This window comes from Peromyscus leucopus, chromosome 7 (genome assembly GCF_004664715.2).
Source record: "Peromyscus leucopus breed LL Stock chromosome 7, UCI_PerLeu_2.1, whole genome shotgun sequence".
In the NCBI taxonomy this organism is placed as follows: Eukaryota; Metazoa; Chordata; class Mammalia; order Rodentia; family Cricetidae; genus Peromyscus; species Peromyscus leucopus.
The window spans coordinates 355,689-376,830 of record NC_051069.1 but is presented as its reverse complement, the minus strand read 5'-3'; the positions used below and the strand labels follow the sequence as shown (position 1 = coordinate 376,830).

At 35.0% G+C, this 21,142-nt stretch overlaps 1 protein-coding gene across 3 annotated transcripts in view; it reads left to right on the top strand.

The window, feature by feature from the left end:
- Window positions 1-21,142, top strand: part of Znf280d (zinc finger protein 280D) — an 86,407-nt gene that overhangs the window by 44,214 nt on the left and 21,051 nt on the right. Inside the window, exons 11-20 of one of the 3 annotated variants that reach the window (XM_028865501.1) lie at window positions 2,403-2,560; window positions 3,032-3,132; window positions 4,249-4,395; window positions 6,365-6,499; window positions 8,276-8,583; window positions 8,702-8,842; window positions 12,561-12,623; window positions 16,773-16,891; window positions 17,038-17,074; window positions 17,642-20,371. In XM_028865501.1, the coding sequence (XP_028721334.1) occupies window positions 2,403-2,560; window positions 3,032-3,132; window positions 4,249-4,395; window positions 6,365-6,499; window positions 8,276-8,583; window positions 8,702-8,842; window positions 12,561-12,623; window positions 16,773-16,891; window positions 17,038-17,074; window positions 17,642-17,756 (1,324 nt within the window). In that variant the 3' untranslated portion in view covers window positions 17,757-20,371. Of the gene's footprint in view, window positions 1-2,402; window positions 2,561-3,031; window positions 3,133-4,248; window positions 4,396-6,364; window positions 6,500-8,275; window positions 8,584-8,701; window positions 8,843-12,560; window positions 12,624-16,772; window positions 16,892-17,037; window positions 17,075-17,641; window positions 20,372-21,142 lie in introns of those variants that run through there. The other 2 variants (XM_028865494.2, XM_037207353.1) reach the window with 2 other exon arrangements.

Sequence of the window (21,142 nt, the reverse complement as noted above, 5' to 3'; positions counted from 1 at the left end):
AATATGCTACATATATACAATGGATATATACATATATACATATACAATTGTGTATACATATATACAATGCTCAGCAGAGAAAAACAATGACATCATGAAATTTGAGGCAAATGGATGGAACTAGAACATAACATCCTGAGTGAGGTAACCCAGACTCAAAAGGACAAACATGGTATGTAGTCACTCATAAGTGGATACTAGATATAAAGCAAAGAACAATCAGACTGCAGCCCACAGATCCAGGGAGGCTACCTAGCAGTAAGGACCCTAGGATGACTGCAGCTTATAATAAGTTTTGGTGTTGCCCGATCACTGGGCAGGCTTTAGTGAAACATTTCACTATTAGGATAAGAATTTGTATCGTGTCATGTTGATGAAAGAATATGCTGGCTGTATTTTCAGGAGGGGAGGCTTAAATCTTTTTAGATTATGGATTAGCCTATAGAAAAATGTCTGCTGTAAATGAAGCAGTGAAGGGTAAGATGAATAGGAATCTCACTTACACAACTTAAGTAAAACATAGCTCTCTGAACAGGTGAAGATAGGTTTCTTCTGTATCCCAGAGTCTAATCAATATTTATGTGTATAATTCAGCTAATATTTGGTTTAAAAGGGCTTATTGGGAAATGTTATCATTTTTACTATTTTCTACAGAGAAAATATTTTCCAAATTCAAATAACTCTGGACTTTGGAATTATAACCTGTTTTTATATTTTTTTTTTTTAAAAAAATCCATTTAACTAACTGGAAAACGCTGAAGGCCACTGAACTCAATGTTGTATTTACATATCTATATCTGTGTAAAATAATGATTGTAAATGTTTGTTTAAAAAGGTGAAATGCGAATTTAACAAGAAGTTACGTATATTCAACATTCAATATTTAAGCCTATTACCTTTCCTAACACAGAGGGACTGAACATTGAAAACTATTAATTAGGAAATGTAACCTTAATGGTAAATACCTCATGATCAAAAGAATTAAATACATAGTATTTTGCCCCAATTTTTCTCTCTAAAATCTGGGAAGGCGAAGTAGCTTTTTGTTATCTTGTTTTTGTTTTTGAGATAAAAGCTTGCTATATAGCCCTGGCAGGCCCAAAACTCACAGAGATCTGCCTTTTGGCTCCCAAGTGCTAGGATAGGTATTTGTCACCATGCCTGTGGCCTTGCGGTTGTTTATAATTTCTATAATGGTAAGAAACACATCAACGTTTCTGTCCTGACTTGTTATTATTACAGGTTTCCATTACTGTTTTGTCTCCTATTGGGTGTCACTAAAAACAGGTCATTGTAAGAAGTTTGCCTTTTCCCCTGTTCTCATACATTGATCGAGAATTATGCATTCCAGTTAGGTCTTATGCAAACTATAAGAGAAATAAACCAGCTAGTTAATGCGTTACTTTATATAAATATACTTTAGTGTATTTAGCTTCAAGGTGTGAGCTGAAAGTTTACTGGCTGGTGGTATTCTGCCTATATGTAAATATTTAACCAAGATTAGGGTTTTCTGTTTTTCTTTGTAGAGCTAGTATTAAAACCAAAGGAAAAAAGGGTATTTCAAAGTGTATTACAACCTACTTTGAAGAGCTATTCTTTAGAGATAGGAAAAAGAGATAGATGGCACAGCCTTCATGATGGCTGTTGTCTGGATTGATAAAATTATCATATAGTTTCATGGTCATTTCCTTTGAACCTCCAACTGAATAATTTTATTAATAGTTGACCCAGTCAAAAAATTATTTGATCAAGTGATATTACTTTCTAATTCAGCCAAAAGCTTCAGTACGTTCCTTTAAATAGGTATTCCCATTTAAATCATACTGAGCTGAGGGTCATAGTTCTGCTCATAAGAAGCCTTGTAGGGATGCTGAAATAGCAAAGTGTAAAACTGAAAAATGGAGATTGCTTTCCAAAGGGTACAGTCTGCAAATTAAAAAAAAGTTTATGCTAACAGTAAACAGTGTCAGTAAATAAAATGAAAAGTTCTTGTAATTGTAGGCATTAAAACTGCTATTATATGCATTTAAAAACATAGATACAAGTAAAAAATACTAGTAGCTGGAATTTATTGTGTATCTTCAAGGTCTTAAAGGATTTTCTCCATGACTAGCTGCTCTTGCTAATAGGATTCTCTTCCATTATTAAATTTTACAATGTTAATAGTAGTTCACATGGCAAACAAGCTTGTTGTTTTATCTAAAAACAGTCAACTAAAACTTGACATTTGAAAACAAAGATGAAAAAAGGTGTCTACTCAGCTACTTCAGGTCATTATTTAAAACATGCACTTTTTTAGAGATATTGAAGATTTTGAGTAATAGTCACTAGTTATAGTGGGGTTTGGAATTTTCTTTGAGTGTTTTAATTGGAATCTTTGCACCTGTTGACAATATTTGCAGGTTTATGAACCACATGAAACACCATTTAGAACTTGAGAAGCAGAGCAGTGAGAGCTGGGAGAAGCACACCACTTGCCAGCACTGCTACCGCCAGTTCCCCACTCCCTTTCAGCTACAGTGCCACATCGAGAGCACGCACACGCTCCTTGACTTTTCTAGTAAGTTCCAGCTGCCGTTCAGTGTCAGATGTTCCTGCCTTCGACTGCTGAAGCTGAGCAAATCTTGAGAAAATTGTTACAGAAATAAGAACAAGAAATAGACTTTGAATTTTGGGGGCAAAATTGAAAAAGTTTACTGACTCCAACTGCTTCAGTTCAAATTGCAGCTGTGTGTCTCGGTATGCTACATGAATTCAGGCGGGTCATTTGGTACTGAGACAGTAGGAGATGAACATGCATTTGCGGTAGTGCTAGACGAGGATTTAGAGGAACTGACCTGCGGGGTGTGTGTGTGTGTGTGTGTGTGTGTGTGTGTGTGTGTGTGTGTGTGTGTGTGTGTGTGTGTGTGTGTGACTGCTCACGACCTCTGACTGCTGCTTCTGCCGATACACTTGTTGATACTGTTATCCAAAACGAACCTTCTATTTATGTATTAAAGTGTTGTAATGACTTTCTTCCTCCGATTTATAGCCATTTGTAAAATCTGTGAGCTGTCGTTTGAAACTGAACAGATTCTTTTACAACATATGAAGGATAATCATAAACCTGGTGAAATGCCATACATCTGCCAGGTAATCCATGCTTTACAATGTTATTAACTCTTTGTTGTTTTGGTGTTCAGATTTGTAGGCATTAGATAAGTTATTAGAATTTTTTCTTTTAGTTAAGGGGCCAAACAGCAAACATTGAATTTTAGAGTCACAGCCAGTCAACTCTCACTTTGTGGCAAGTCAGCAATGAGAGTGAGAAAATGAATGGATATGTTTGTGTTCTAACAAAACTTTAGGGATTCTGATTTTTGAATTTCATATGATTTTCATGTGTGGTGAAATATATTGGTCTTTTTTGTCATTTAGGTAAAAGTGGTAGCACTTAATTTACTAGTGTAAAGTTTCTTGGCATAACTAATACATTATATGAGGGGAAGGTAGTGAACTAGATTTAGCCAAAGGCTGCTCTTTGCTCCTAAGCACTAGAAAGAGAGGAACCCTGCCAGAAAAATAAATGTGGATTTACCTTTCCCTAGAAGGAATAATGCACTCATATGACCAGTGTGCAAATGCTTAGTTATACAGAGCTCTGTCTAGTGCTTGGGACAAGTATTTCTTCAGAATTTGAAGGAATAGTAAAGCAAGAGAAAGATGAATTGCCACTGTCACAGCTTGGAGGCTGTAGTTATAATCTGATGGCAAGTACTGTTTTATGTAGAGATAAAGTATTTTATAGAATTCAAACCTCCAGAAGGTTTCAGAGCTTCAAAATTCAAGATAAATAGGGTGATAGAGAATGATCTGATAAAAATGAAGGTATCTATTATTTTGGGAAGCAGTCTTGCTCTCTGAAGGGTCACCTTTTTCTGCTTTTTGGTGCCTTCATTAGTGTGCTTCTTGCATGCATAGGCATCAGAGCTGGATTTGTAGTACATAATCTAACAAATGATTCATCATTGCCAGATGGTGGTAGCACATGCCTTTAATCCCAGCATTCAGGAGGCAGAGCCAGGTGGATCTCTGTGAAGTTGAGGCCAGCCTGGTCTACAGAGCGAGACCCAGGACAGGCACCAAAACTACACAGAGAAACTGTCTTGAAAAATAAAAAAAAAAAAAAAAAAAAGATTCATCATTGTTACTTTGTAGTTGCAAATTGGTTACGAATTTTCTATTTTAACATAACATTTTTATTTCTAGGTTTGCAATTACAGATCATCATTATTTTCTGATGTAGAATCTCATTTTAGAACATCGCATGAAAACACTAAGAATTTGCTATGTCCATTCTGCCTCAAAGTTATTAAAATTGCCACACCCTATATGCATCATTACATGAAGCATCAGGTGAGTTTAATAATTCTTATTTTTTCATGTTACCTGATTATCACTCAGAATATTAAGTTTGTTCTTCAAAGGGGGTAAAGTTGTTCCACATATACAGGTGATTTTGAGTGTGTACAGAATCACTTGTAAAACTTCTACTTCTTTCCTTGCTTCTTTTCTAGTGATTCTTGGCATATAAATAGTGATGAGTCTCAAAGATAACAAAAAAATAGAAAGTCTACTACGATTGAGACAAAACAGAAGGCAAATGGAATACAGGAAAGATTGGCTATCTCAAGGTCTCGGTAGATATGGGAATGATTTGGAAGTGCACTCTCAAGAGGAGGAGAAAAATGAGTTAGAATTGAGAAAGACTTAAGATTGAGAACTCTTAATCTTGTTTCCTCTTTGTCTTGTGTCCCCCAGTGTCTAGACCCCTGGTGTTATAAGACATGTTGTCTTTGTTGACCTAGAGTAATGTTTCGTGGTTACATGTCAGAGGAAACAAGTGCTCAGCCAGTATTTGAACTGCCAGAGCATAGCTTGTTTCCTGAATGACTTCTGCTAGCTTTAGTTTCTGAAACTCCTAGTAGTTGTTAGATCCTGGTAAATTTGACAAATGCCAGGTTTACAAAATTAAAGAGTTTTACCTTTTAAAAAAGGATTTTTCAGAACTTAAAAAAAAGTGTAGTATGTGTCATTCTCCAGTTTACCTGACCACTGGAGTCTTTATTTGAGGAATAGCTATTATTGCATCTTCATAAACAGAGACACTATTCTTGATACTCTATTTCATCTTTGGGTTTTAATTTTTAAAAGGAGAATAGATATGAAGAAATCTCTTATTTCATTATAAGACTTTTAATCGTATTTGCTCAAATACTTCACCTAGTTCAGGAGTGCTAATTTGGTACAATTATACAGTGTGCAATAAGCAGGTCCGAGTAATGCCACTTTCCCCAGACGTTTAATATTACCACTTCTTGGTACTCATTAATTATGGGTGACTAACGGTAATCATTGTAGACAGCACAGCCACAGAATGTTTTCTTACTTCAGAAAGTTTATTGAATAACACTGCTTTCATTTCTTAGAAGTAGCCAGTTAAATTTGGTTTTAGAGAGGTAATTTTATCCATATACAGACCAATGGGAAATAGCAAAATTTTAAAAATAACATTTAAAAAATGATGTATGTGTGTGGGTATGTGCACATGGTAGGAATTGAAATTGGGTCCTCTGCAAGAGCAGTACGAGCACTTAACTGCCGAGTTCTCTCTCCAGCCTCCAAATAACATTTTTCTACATAAAAACATAGAATAACTAATTTTTACAGTGTCAGATCTTTAAATGTTTGGCTTATGACTAAAAGACATTTCATATCAATTTTTAAGATTCTCCCTTTAAGGTGTTGTTGTCGTTTGTTTGTTTGTTTTTGAGACAGTGTTGCACTATAGCTCTGGCTGCCCTAGGACTCACTATGTAAACCAGGTTGGCCTCAAACTCAGTGATCCACCTGCCTCTGCCTTCTGAGTGTTGGAATTAAAGGTGTGCCCCACCACATCTGACTAGGATTCTCATCAGAACCTGTTTATATAACTTTCATAATTTTGTTTTAAAGATTTATTTATTTTTATTTATATGTATCAGTGTTTTGCTCTCATGTATGTTTATGCACCACATGCAGAGGCCATAAAGGATGTTGGGTCCCCTGGAACTGGAGTTAACATAACAGACAATTGCTAGCCACCATTTGGGTGCTAGCAATCAAACCCATGTCCTCTGGAAGAGCAGCTAGTCAGCTAGTGCTTTTAACCACTGAGCTGTTTTTTCAACCCTCATGTTTAATTGCTGTGTAACAGATATTCTTGAGATCCAATTGGAAATGAGATGATTCTTTGATATTATTTATTGTAGTAAAGTATCATTAAAACTAAGAGTTTCAGAACAGAATTTGTGGCTATAAAAACTATTTTCTTTTTTTCTAATAGAAAAAGGGAATACATCGTTGTACCAAATGCAGATTACAGTTTTTGACGTGCAAGGAGAAAATGGATCACAAGACGCAACATCACCGAACATTTGTAAAACCCAAGCAGCTAGAAGGACTGCCCCCTGGAACAAAAGTATGTTCAAATGCATGGTATTATTTCATCTGTATACTAAAAACTAACTCCTGCCTAGTTTTATTTATGGAACAAAATGTTAGAAAATGACTTCTGATTTTTATTAAGACTAACTAATTTTACATTTTACTGCTTTTATGCTTAGAAAAACATCTACCCATTGTTTTTAGTTTAGTGGTGGGAGTATTCCTTCATAAAAAGTGCAACTGAATAAACTGCTCCCTTGATCAGTGAGTTATTTCAATACTGTATGGCTATTTGAGCTTTTCTAGTTAGTAGTATATGTATTAGTTTTAATAACTGAGCACCAAGGCATTTGATATCAGGAATCATACTCTTTCATTTATCTTTGTATCTCCAGCATCTTTTAGAGTGCCTAATGCTTCAGGTTCTCAGATGTTTGTTGAAGTTGTTATTGCTGAGTCTGCTCTCAAAGAAGCAAATTCTGCTGCTGGACAGCATTGTGAACAAACACTTGTCTGACTGTAAATTGATGATTGTAATTTACCTGTAATTTGCCTTATATACATCTGTTTTCTCTGACTTCTTTATATACAGTCAGCTCTTGAATATTTGCTCCAGTGGAGGGAAAACAGAGGCATGGATAATCCAAAGTGAAACAATCCCCAAAACATTTATATTTGCCTTTGGGTACTTACCTTTGAATGTGGGTATGTCTTTTATTTGAATTGACTAAATAGTATAAAGCCATGCTCTGAAGACTTAGAGCAAGATGAGCTAGCCAGCATCCTTCCCTGCAGTCCATTCATTTCATGCTGGGACTACACATGCAGAATACTAATGTAAGCAGTGCAGTCCTCTCATTTCTTCCCATATTAATAGTAATAATATTAATGATACTAAATGTTTTTCTAGCACCTTAGAATTACCTAATTCTAAGTGTGCTTTTTCATATATTTTATTACTTAATTCATACAGCAGTAAATGATGTACATAAAGCCAGTATTACCCTACGTGACAGATATGAAAAGGCTTAAGATTCAATTACTTTTGCAAGGCCATATAGCTAGGAAGGCAGATTTAACTTCAGTTCTTTTGATTCTTGGTCTAGTGTTCTTGCACATCACACAAGCTATGTGTTAATAGGACTTCATCATTGGCTGTCCCTCAGATATGAGGGGAGTATAGTCAAATGATTAATGAAAATGTTGGTAGATGATTCCATTTTCATTGTCAACCAACAGATGTCACAGAATATGTTGTTTCTGAACAGGAAATAATAAGCCTTATTAGTTCTTTTAAAGAATTTTAAATGTTATATTTTTCCTTACAGTATAATGAATTGATACAACCACTTGCATAAATCCTAGGCAGTGTGATCCAGAAAGAACAAGTCGATATTTGTTTGATACTGATAATTTCAAAGGGTAACAGGCCTTTCTAGGGTTACTTTTTTCAGTCTTTATTACTTAAGGTTTGGGTTCTTGTGTTTGGAAATTACTTTTAGTTACATCAGAGCATAAAAATAGCAATGAAATGTGATCTTCTTAGAGTCATACAATTTGTATTAATCTTATTAATTAATACAACGTTAACATACAACTGATTATAATATGAAGCATACAACTGATTATAATTTGAAATATATGAATCGATAATCTAAGTGAATTGAATTCATTTAACTGATTGAATATTTAAAGCAAATAGATGACTAAACCTAGTTAGTTATCTGTGCTTTTTAAAAACTACTTGAGATTTAGTTTATTTTATATGGTGGTTAATTTTTTTAAGTAAATATTTTCTTCATTTTTGTAGGTTACTATTAGAGCTTCAGTTGGACCTTTAACTTCAGGATCTTCCACTACGCCTTTCATCAGTGCAAGCACTTCCACCCTCCAGCTTTCACCTCCAAGGACTGAAAATGTCACTTCCAAAAATCCCACTAAATTGAATACAAGTACACCGAATACAGCTGTGTCTGACTCCAGTAAACCTAACGAAAGCAAGCCTAATGGAAGTAAATCTAAGAACAAGTCCAAAGTCTGTACCACGCAGAAGAGACAGAGCACAGTGGCTAATAGTAATAGAAAAAGCCAAGTGAATACAGCACTGAGGAACTTAAGGTAATGCTGTACTCCTGATAGACACTCCCAGTTTAAACTCAGTATAGCAACATTATGTTTAGTAATAGCCCTCTCTGACTATTTTTGTTTTAAAATATCTTTTTTATGTCTCCACAAGGTTACGTCGAGGTGTTCACGAGTGTATTGAGTGTTGTTCTGAAATAAAAGATTTTGCAAACCATTTTCCTACATATGTCCACTGTAGTTTTTGCAGATACAACACTAGCTGTAGCAAAGCCTATGTAAATCATATGATGAGGTAAGATGAGTTCAGTCAGTGTTTTGCCTATTGTAATTACAATTGACGAAGCTTTTGTTTTGTTCTAATACAGACAAGTCAAATTGTCTGTATTAGAAGCCTAGTAGTCTTTTCTGTTATAACAAAGCAAATCAAGAAATTACTGTATGAATTCCCTGAAAATGTTTAAAATGGTTATTTTCAAACATAAATTTAAATGTTTTAAGTATGTTTAACTGACAAATCCATGTACTCTTGTGACTGTCCTTCTCCTCAAAGCAGTAAGAGACTTGAGAATTTTCAGTGATGCTAGGAACTTCGTTGGGTTTGTTCCCTGACATCTTTCTCTGTAGTCCATTTGTCTGTCAGCCATGTGTCCATCTCTGAAGTGTTATGTGCTTACCTCTGTTCAGTGAATGTCACGATGCCACTGGTGGCATTCTTTCCAATAGTGTATCCATTCTACACCTGTCATCTGTGCTCTGACAGATGAATTCTCAGGAGTCGCATTTGGATATTACTATTATTGAACCCATTCTTCTTCCTGGGTAGATTTTTAAAGTATATATCTTTTAAGATTGTGTTTTTATTTATGCATATGTGTGTTTGTCTTTGTGAGTGTATGCCACTTGTATATGGTGCCTGTGGTTACTGGACAGGGTGTCTGGAGCTAGAGTTAGAGGCAGTTGTGAGCTGCCTTTATGGGTACTGGGGACTTAACCTGGGTCCTCTGAAGAGAAAGAAGCACCATGGATTTTTATTTTTAAAGAACAGTCCTGGTTGTCCCCATATAAATAAACCTGATATATTGCTTATCCAAAATGATACTGTTCTAAGGTTTTTTGGATAAAATTCATGTATAACTGAGTTTAAGTCATAGCCTGGCTTTCTTGTTGCTTTTTGATTATTGCCAGATATTGCTTTCAAGTGTCATCCTACCTTGAAGGTGGCTTCAGTACTTTCCCCAGTTCTCTGTCCTTGGTGACCAGCCTGGCCTCCTGGTGCCCTATCGTATACAGTCCCTGCACTGGCATCAGTGTTGAAGTCCTCTTTCTCACCTACTAGAACCATTGGAATACCTGCCTGCGCTTCATTCCTTTGAATGCCTGTGAACCTGTGGTGTTCAGTCTCTGTTAAGCTCTGTTGTCTCTGTTATCATCAGGGTCATTATTTTCAGTCCTATTTTGTTTTCTCATTTGCTCTTTGGTCATGTTCATTGTCATAAAGGACAACATAACTTTGAATCTAGTCTCCTTTCCCCTTTCTTTATATTATGTTCAGTTCTGAAATATATGTGTCATTCATACCAGTCTTACTTCATAGTAGAAAATTTTAATTATTGTGTATGTGTATGTATGCACACACACATGCATGGGTATATTAGGGGTGTACTAAGGTTGTACACAGGAGCATGGGTGAGGGTCAGCCTTTCTATTTTTGTTCAGCATTATTTGATTCTCTGTGGTTATTTGTGTTTTCAAATGTATCTTAAGTTTTTTATTTTTTTTTAAGTTTCTCTGAAGAATAGTATTGGGATTTTTATTGGGATTGCATTGAATCTGTATATTCCTTTTGGTAAAATGGCCATTTCACAATATTAATTTTTCCAATTCATTAGCATGGAAAGTCTTTCCATCTTCAGGTTTCTTCCTCAGCTGCTTATGTGTTTCAAAGTTTTCATTGGAGAGGTCTTTCAGTTCCTTTGTTGTGGTTATTCCAAGATGTTTGTTAGTTTCTTTAAGGCTATTATTTCTGCTTGATTTCTTTCTTCCTCAGCACTTCTTTCTTTCTTTCTTTCTTTCTTTCTTTCTTTCTTTCTTTCTTTCTTTCTTTCTTTCTTTCTTTTCTCTTCTTTTCTTTTCTTTTCTTTTCTTTTTAATTTAAGGCAGGTGTTTCACTGTATAGCCCACATGGGCCTTGAACTTAAAATTCTCTTGTTTCAGCCTCCCAGGTACTAGAATTACAGGTGTGTGTCACCACATCTGACTTCCCCCCTTTTTTATTAATATACAAATTTGTGGAATTTGTTTTAAATCTAGATAATACAAAGAGAGGCAATATAAATTCTTTTATTTATAGCTAGGGGGGTCAGATAACTTAAAAATTATTATCAATATTTTAATGGTGCAAATTGTAGGCATATTTGAATGTCACCCGAAAGACCTTAAAGACCTTAAGGTGTAATTTAATCTCACTTTCCTAATAGGTAATAAAACAAAAATGGTATTCTTAGCTGAAGAAAGATCATTTTTGAATTTTATTTTTTAGATAATATTTGATTCAGGTATTTTATGAATCAGACAAAATCTTAGACTAGTTCCTCAAAGGAACAATCATATATGCAAATTTTTCCAAATAATTTTGATTCTTCTCAACTTACTGCTTTTGTAATACTGTTATACAGATACACGTAAATTCTTTACTAATACTTTTACTCAAATTGAAGAAATAACCATTTGAACTCTTCTGAGAATATGAAATCTTTGAAGAATATTTCCCAAGTTTGCAGCTAGCCAGAATAGTTGTTTTTCTGTATACACAGCCTATTTTATATATAACCATTTGTCTGAGTGTGCATTATAATCAAACTTTGTTAAAGCCCCCACTGCCAGAGATTAATCTAGTAGGTTTGTGGGTAACCTGAGACTTTACATTTCTAGATAAGTACTCAGGTGATGCTGGTACTGTTGTGTGTGTGACTTCACTTTTAGAAATAACTGTGCTAAACCAGCCCTGACTTCTAGTACAAGACAGAGTATAAGGATAAGACCTGTGATCATGGGGCTAATAGTGTAGTTAGTGACCTTTTCTGTTCTGTGTGGAGAGGAGGCATCATTTTAACTTAGAAGTCCTTATTTTCATTTTGGTTTTTAAACTGCTGCTGGTAATCTCAAAGACATCTATTGAAATGTTTGACTTTAAAAATATAAACAGTAGCCTTAAGTTCAAGTAGTAATTTACTTCTGTATCTTTCAAATTTTTTGAAATTCATTTGAATACCCTTCCATCTATGTAAGCATGCTAAGACTTCAAAGTGGTAAATTATTACTGATAATCATTTATATTATAGTGAAAATATATCATTTGCAGAAACTTAAAATTGTTTTCAATGTTTAATAGAAAAAAATTTAGTTTAATGATCTATACTGTTTTATTTCCCTTTTTCTGTAACAATGAGGTATTGATTGGGAATATGATTAGTGAAAATAGATGTCAACAGAGAAAACACAAGGATGTCACCCACATTATTGGGAAGACGTCTCAGCAGTTAGGAGCACTCACTGTTCTTTCAGAATGCTAGGATTCTGTTCCCAGTATCCACGCAGCAGCTACAACCTTCTGTACCTTCCTTTCCAGGAGATTCAGTGCCCTCCATGGGCAACAGGCACACACCTACTTTACAAACATACATATGAGCCAAATGTCCATATACATAAACTAAAATAAAAATTTAAAGTGAAACAAAGGATATAGTCACACATGGTGGTACACACCTTTAGTTCCAGTTACTCAGAGGTCAAAGTAGGAAACGCCCTTCGCCCATTAATTTGATACCAGTGCGTAGAGGTCCCATCTTGAGAGGAAGGGGGCGATAATGACTTAAACAGAAATGAAAGTGATATTCTCATCATGCTATTTTGTTTAAAAATAGAACCTTAAGTATAGGCTTTAAATGTATTTATAAATCAGTGTAACTTTCTGTCCAGTAAAAGTATTGTAATCATTTTTGTCTTTCCAGCTTTCATAGTAACCGTCCAAGTAAAAGGTTTTGTATATTTAAGAAGCATTCAGAAAATCTCAGGTAAATGAGTGACTTCTGTAAAGTCTTTCTGTTGAACAATGATTGTAATTTTTGCCTTATGTGATAAATTTTTAAAGCTAGAATTCGCATACTGTATTGGTTACTTTCCTGTTGCTATAATGTGAACACCTGCAACACCTTAAAGAAGAAAGGGTTTCTTTTTGGCTCAATTTGAAGGTAGTCTGTCATGGGGAGGTGGAGTGACTGGTCACATTGTGTCTGCAGTCAGAAAGCAGAGTCTGATGAGTATTACCACTTGGCTCCTTCCCTTTTATTCTATCCAAGATCCAACCTGTGGGATGGTATACCTATATTTAGAAGTGGGTCATCCCAGTTCACTTAACCTAGAAACCCCCTCACAGAAATGCGGGAGGTTTGTTCATTTGTTTGTTTGTTTCTTTCTTTCTTTTTCTTTCTTTCTTTTCTTTTTTTTCTTTTTGGTTTTCTGAGACAGGGTTTCTCTTTGTAGTTTTGGTTCCTGTCCTGGAACTCCTCTGTAGACCAGGCTGGCCTTGAACTCACAGAGATCCGCCTGGCTGTTTTCTTAAACCTTTCAGATTAATAATCAAGATTAAGCATTACACATGCCATATTCTTCATGTGTTTAACAATAATCTTAATAAATTTTAGTATGTTGTTTATCAGTCATCATAGTTAATATGTGTACATTTTCAGTACTTAAAAACTAATCCCATTTATTAGTAATCGTTCCAATTTCCTTTAAGTTCTGCCCATCCCCAAGCAACTGTAAATGTACTTTGTGTTGGTATAAACTCATCTATTCTGGGTGTTTTGTAAATAAAGGGGTGGTCATTAGTGACTGCCTATCAAGGTTCATCCATGGTGTAGAATAAAGCAGTACTTACTTAAATTGATGAGTAGTATTTTATTTAACTTTATGGATATAGCATAGGTTATTCATTTGGTTAGTTTTGTATTTTGAGGTCATTATAGATATGTTGCTCTGAACACTTTTGTATAAGGTTTCACAAACACCCATTTCTCTTTTGTGTGTAAGTAGGATAAGGTTTGCTTGGTTACATTCTCATTCCCTGGTAAGCCTTTGAGAAACTGATAGATTGTTTTCATCATAGTTTCATTGTTTTACATACTCACTAGTACTGTGTAAGAGTTACAGTTTTCTCTATCATTCCTAGCACTTGTTACTTATTTTTTTTTATTACATACTTGATATTAGCCAAAAGGCCAAGAATTGATATTACAGGCATTCTAATAGATACAAAGTGCTTTGTCATTGTGGTTTGCTATATCTTTTTAATTAACCCAATGTCAGTGCTTGTGACCAGATGTCTCAGTGTTGTGTTGCTCTCATTAGATCAGAGGAATGTCATAGTACTCTTGGTAAGTTCATTGTAGTAGTGACAGATGGGGACCAGATGAAGGACATTTGCATTGTATGATGAGAACAAAAATAAAGCTTTCCAATAGTTGAATATTGCAGTGTCAGCTAAGATATGTAGGAAAGTTTGAGCACAGTGATGGTGGTGCACACCTTTAATCCCAGCACTTCGAGGCAGAGGCAGATGGATCTCTGTGAGTTCCAGGCCAGCCTGGTATACAGAGTGAGTTCCAGGACAACCAAGGCTATACAAAGAAACCTTGTCTCAAAAAAACAAAAAACAAACAAACAAACAAAAAGATATATAGGAAAGTAAATAATACAAGTTGCTTTTTTTTTTTAATTTTATGTATTATGTGTGTTTGCATGCACAAATACTACAGCACATATGTAGAGGTCAGAGGACAACTTTCAGATGTTGGTTTTCTCCTTCTGTTGTGGGTTCCAGGGGTTGACTTTAGGTCATCAGCTTTGCATGGCAAATGCTCTTCCTTGCTAAACTATCTCATCAACCCCCTTCAATTTTTAGTAATTTTAAAGCACTGGAATGCTTTACATCAATACATAGTCTTCTTACTTTTCTTACTCAAATACTGAAGGAAGTTGAGTTCAACTGTATATGAGGTGAGTTGTAACCATGTAGCTTGGGGCTGTCATGATATGAATTGATGCACTGAACATGGGCTTTATTTAAAATCTAATTCTGACCCTTACCAGCTTTGTCTTTGGTAGACTATTAAGCTAATACTAGCTAAAGAGATGGTAATTATAGCATCTAATTATTCAAGCTGTAACATTTAGATGAGATAACATGTCTGTAACCAGCTATACACTACTGATATCATGAAGTGCTTCACAGTAAATATTTTAGGAAAGCAGAGAGTCAGAGACTAGTTGGAGCCTCAATGTCAGGTGAAATGTCATTTAAAAAGACCAGTCAGGAAGAACTAATTTGGGGGTTTGTAGTTTGTTTTACCAGTGCAGCCTGTAGGTGGAATGCACAGTATGTTAGAATTTCAGGGGAGACAGTGTGACCTATTTTCACATTTAAAAAATTAATATATTTTATTATGTGTATGGATGTTTTACCCTCTTATATTTCTAGGTACCATGTTCATACTTGGTACTTGCAGAGGCCAGAAGATGGTTTCTGCTCCTCTGAAACTGGTTTTGCTGATGGTTGTGAGCCTCCATCTGATTGTTGGGAATTGAATCCAGGTCCTCTAGAAGAGTAGTTTTGCTGAGCTATCTCTCCTGCTTCCTACCCCTAGCTTCACTTTTTTTTTTAACTTAAAAAAAAAATTATTTTTTTGTTTTCGCAGGCATCCAAATTCTTGTTCTGCCTTATCTTGTGTCAGATTCATATGGCTTAACATACCTTTTTCCCTCTGTGTGGCCCTGACTGTCCTGGAATTCACTCTGTAGACCTGGCTGGCCCCAAACTCACATCTGGCTGCCTCTGTCTCCTGAGTGCTGGGACTGAAGGCATGCACCCCCACACCTGGCTGGTTCACATTATAAAACATTATGCTGTGACAAACTTCAAATAAGCATGCTTTGTTGTTTAACCGACAGCAATAATGATCACATTGCATGATCATTTCTTTTTCACCTAAGCAAAAATAATTTATTAAAGAGATTCTAAAGAATCTTACAGTTGGCTGGGCATGGTTGTACATTCCTTTAGTCCCAGCACTCAGGAGGTAGAGGCAGACCTGATCTATAGAGTGAGTTCCAGGACAGCCAAGACTGTGTTACACAGAGAAACCCTGTCTCAAAAAACCAAAAAGAACCTTACAGCGCCCTCAAAACAGTAGAATTACAACCAGAACTAATAAAAGAAAGTCATTAGGAACCAACTTTAGTCTTCTCTAGTTTGACCTCTTGCTTTCTCTGTGCCTAGATTTTCTTTACCTTCAGCATACCAACTTTCTCTATTAAAGACCCAAATGTAACATTTCAAACCTCCCATGCTTTCCCAAATCAAGAAATTTGTTTATACATTAAAAATTTATAATTACCACACATTTCATTAATGACTTCGGTAGATAGGCAGGTGGGCTAGTTAATGATGCTGCTATGAAAAGATATTCAGGCATGCACATTCCAGTGTCTTATTAGCTACTTCAGTTAATTCAGTAGTATGTGAAGATAGCACTAAGTGTGGTAAGAACATCAATGCATAGCATGCATTTGATAGTAACTGTCATGTGATCCATTTTTAGCGCCTCTGCATTGTTTTTCTAATTTTATCTTTGACTAAATGAACCCCTAGATTGTAAATTCCATTAGAACATGAACTACACTTGTTTTTTGTTCACCATTATATATGCATAACACCTAGTGGTGTAGTATATAAAAGAGCCTTATTCAGTGTGTATTAAGTGAATGAATGCTATATTCTCACTTTTGATGGCAAAGAAACAGTATGGCTTAACTATATTAATGTAAGCTCTTAGCAGAGCCATGACTACCTATTGGTAGCTTTTTTCAGCTGATACAAAAGGTGAATGTTCCTAAAACAAATACTTTTTGGGGGAAGAGGTGGTACTGGGTATTCTAGGCCTGCACTCTAGCACTAAGCCTTATTTCTATCTTTTAAACATGAATACTTTATATAAATAAATGACATTATAATTTGGATGTGACTGTACCATTTTCTAAAAGTTATATCAAATTTATATAACAAAATGTAAGTTCTGACCAAAAAATGGAAATAGTATTGAACTTGTGTATGGTTTCATAAAAAATAAAACCTTTTATTTTATTGCTATTTTTTTTTTTAATAGGGGCATTTCTCTAGTGTGCCTTAATTGTGATTTCCTAACTGATGTTTCTGGCTTAGATAATATGGCTACACACTTAAGTCAACATGAAACTCATACTTGCCAAGTTCTAATAGAGAAAGGTATGTTTACATAACTACTATTTCTGATATTTTGTATTTGTTACTATTTTGGTCAGCTAAAATAGGGGCTCTTTACTAAGTAATTTGATTTCACTGATCATTGTTCATATATACTTGTAAATGTGAAACTTTTCTTCTGATTTCAGTTTCTGTTTGTATCCCAGCTTCTGAACATCTTTCTGAGTAAGTGTAATTTTTATTAAATGTGTTCTTCTTTGGTGGATTTTAGCATAATTGCATTCTTAGTGTGCCTTTAACAGGAGTGAAAAAACACTGAAGGTTTTTTGTTTTTATTTTTAAGCTGCTTGTTGAAATTGGTTCCTGCTCTATGGAGCTCATGACCTGGTGCAAGAGAAGTTGGAATTTCCCAAGTTCAAAGTTCTGAGATGTTTCTTACACAAGGCAGTTACACAGTCCATGACACCAGTGCTCATTACTCAGCTCTTTCCAGCTTTCGCAGTCGTCCAAATTCTTGTTCTGCCTTATCTTATGTCAGATTCACATGGCTTAACATACCTTTTTCCCTCCAGTTGGCTCTCTAAAAATAATTGTTGTTACTGTGCTCTTTTCTTTGATTAAAATAATTTGTGTTTTCTCTGCTGTACTTGCCTTCATAGTAATGTATTCCAAATAATATAGCTTTTTGTTTTATCTGCTCTCTTCATACCTTATGCCTTGAGTTTTTAGGCCAGATGGTTGTCTTTTCCCTCATTCGTTGTCTGTCATTGTGCTGTTTTTCTTATTTTTCAGATGCAGAAGCAGCCCAGAGATTTCAAAACATGTCCAGGGTGTATCTGGACAGTGTCCCCTTCGATGGACACAAGTGCTGCCTGTTCTCTCTTTCCCAGGAATGAGAATGAACTGACTGTGGGACCTGCTCTAGGTTCTGGCCTGCCATCGGCTGAGGCTGATGAGGCCAGAGGCAGCCTCAAAGCCCACCAAATTGAGCATGGTCCCATTGGTGGCTTTGGCTCTTGATCTTAATCTTGTGGGCCACTTGTGAACAAGAAAAGCTGATCAAATTAATGCTTTGATACCCAAATTAAAATTGGGTCATTTTGGCTGCTACCCTTAAATGTTCCTCTAGCACAAAGGCAGGCAGTCCAGGACACTGAGACACCCTGGTTGCTGGAGGATAATGGCAGTATCTAGTCCTCAGACAACATTTCTCAGTGACATGTTCTAAAATTGCAGTTATTTTTACTGTCACTGAAAATCTATTGTCCCATATTAACTATAATTTTAATATAATTCTCAGATTCTTTTTTTTTTTTAATTAATTCTGATAGCTTGATTTTCTGTTCTCTGAATTTATTGATGTCTGTCTTTCTATTCTCTTAATACTTGAATGTTTGTTTCATTTTGTCCAGAACTTCAAAAGTTCATGTAGGCTGCTTGTTTGTAGCTTTTTAATTAAGGTGTTGCTTAGACCACTATGTCCTCTTCCCTAGTTGAGGGTTATTAATCTAAGTAATTGTGAGTTGTAAGGTGTAACAAACTGGTGAGGCTTCTTGAAGATTCTAAAAACAAGTTTTAAAGTAACATTTAATTGATAAGAAATCACTGCTGAGTCATTAACATCATATCCCTTTGGATAAAAGTAAGATTATTTATACAGTGTAACCAGTATCCATGAGCTTTTTCCTACTTAACCTTGTAACTTTTTATCTTAGTTACATTGAGTTCAAATCAATTGTTTTGATCTATTATTTTAATAAATCTTATATTAGTCTCAGAAATTATATCCTAATGAATAATTTCACATAAAACTAAATTTTATCCTGCAAATAGGAGCATTAACTTCTGTATGGAGTCTGGTTGATTGACTTGTCTACCAAGAGTATATCTACTTAGTACATTTGTGTTCCCCCCAGCCCGACTAAAAGGCCTCTGTTCTTGCAGCACTGATTTCGTGGATTTTGGAAACAAACGAAGTGCTTGATGTGGTCTTAACAGTTAGAATCAGCCGGCTCTGAAATTACAGTTTAAGGCCTATTTTTCTTGCATTTTAAAAATATGTATTTACCCACCCCAATAGCAGAGCTTTATATGTGCTTTTAGAGCAGAGATAAAGCCATTTTCAGATGACTACTTTTTGTTTTCTGTTTCCTTGCAATTAACAATAAAGAGGTGAATTCCATATTAGTTTTAAGCTTCTGAACAATTTTATACTATACATGAAAGCATTTCTAAAATCCCTAACAACAGTTTGTTGTTTTGTGGTGGATTTGATACACTAGTCTTTATTGCTTTATAATTTCTTTTAAAAATTGACCAGGAAAAAAAAATGGCTTGTTTTCATTTAACAATAATTGTCTATCATTTTCAGACTAGAGAATCTGTTCTTCCTTGGTCATGGTTGAATATTTGCATATTCTTTCCTCTTTCACAGAACTGGTTTTTATAATGTGCACCAAGTTCACTTTATCTGCCTTTTTTCTTTTTCTTCCCATTTTCCCCAATTTTAAATGAGACAGTTTTGCTATGTAGTTTATTGGAACTCATCGTACTGCCTCAGCCTTCCAAGTGCCAGGATTACAGGCATGGTCATAATACCCTGCTACATTTTTCTCTCAAAGTTCTGACAAATGTAACTTTAAAAAAAATGCTTTAAAGCAACACAAAACTTTATAGGCAGTTAATAAATTTGTTTAGTACTTATCAGCTCTTTAATTCTAACCTGACTTTACTGTTAAGTTTTAAAAAGTAGTTTATATACTGGTCATATAAAGCCATCTCATGCCTATGTGCTTTGAGGTTACTACTGAATAAAATGTAGTTTGTACACTGAATCCATTGCCACTCTTAGATTTGTATAGTTTTGAATTCTTAACGTTTCTGGAACAGCATCCTGTCTCTTATACTTCATTTATTCATTCATAAAATATTTATTGAATATGTACTTTATGCCTGGCTCTTTTCTGTGTGCTAGAAATAGAGACTGGAATTGCTGCTCTCATGGAGTTTACACTTTAGTGGTAAAAACAGGCAATTAAAAAGTAAAATAAACAACATGCTAAAATGTGCTTAGTCTTAGTATTAGAAAGAAAAGTGAAATAGGGTAAAGGGGATAAAGGAAATATAAAGTGGGGTTTGGAAGGGGGTGCCATTTTAGTTTTGATGATCAGAAAAGACCCCACTGAGAGACAATATTTAAGTAAAGACACAAAGTGGGTGAGGAAGTATAAGGTCTGGGCATTAACTTGGTTATGCCTACATGTCTTTTTTTTTTTTTTTTTCAAGAGGAGTTGAATTCAGAATCTGACATAACCCTCTTCCCAAAAATAATAACAGGATGCTTGATGTTGGGAAATTAAATGCTCATTTTAATCTTGGATCACTTCAATACTACATGTATTCTTATAAAAAGTATCCTCTTATATATTTATAAAAGGTGACTGGCTCCATATGTGAACTGTATAACTAATGTTCATAATTTATACATGATCTGGGGGGAAAATCGTCCTAGAGTCAAATAAATCAAGGAAATGTAGGTTAAAATTAGCTTGATGTGATGGCACATATCCTTAGTGCCAGCACTTGGGAAACAGAAGCAAATAGATCTCTGTGAGTTCCAGGACCTTGTCTCAAAAAGAAATGGAAGAGAAAAGGGGCGGGGAGAAGATTAATTAATGTATTATTTTTGAGTCTATAGTGAATGTCTTAGAGAATATCGGCCCACTTTTCCTTCAGTATTTATTTGACATTAATCTCTAGATGTTAAAATCTAATAAATCATGTAAAATCCTTATATATAGATTTATCACTTTTTAAATTAGATCTAAAAAATAATTTGTATAAATAGTTGGCTTAGGATTCCTAGAAAATGTTCCTGAATCACATAAGGTGTAGTGTATAATTAAATACTAGCAAGTACATGTGCACTCTCCCACTTATATCAGGAAAAATGATATCCTCATTTATAAAATCAAAGTAGTACATAACAGAGGCAGAACAATTATTAGCTAATTCTGCCTCTGATTGTATGCACTAAGGATGCTGTTATTCCAGAGCATGGTTACCTTAGTAACCATTTGAAACTATTATTATTTCTAGACTTTATAGCATTTGTTAAGAAGTTTAATATTTTTTTTCCTTTATAAAATTCTGCTTCCTCCCTAAATGGCTTCCAGAACTGGTACCCAGCTCCATATTGAACTTTCTTAGACCATCAAACAGATTCTGTGATGTAAGAGTGTAGGCTTTGTAGTAGATTGCAGAGTTTGGAATTCTTGCCTGGTTTACTAGATA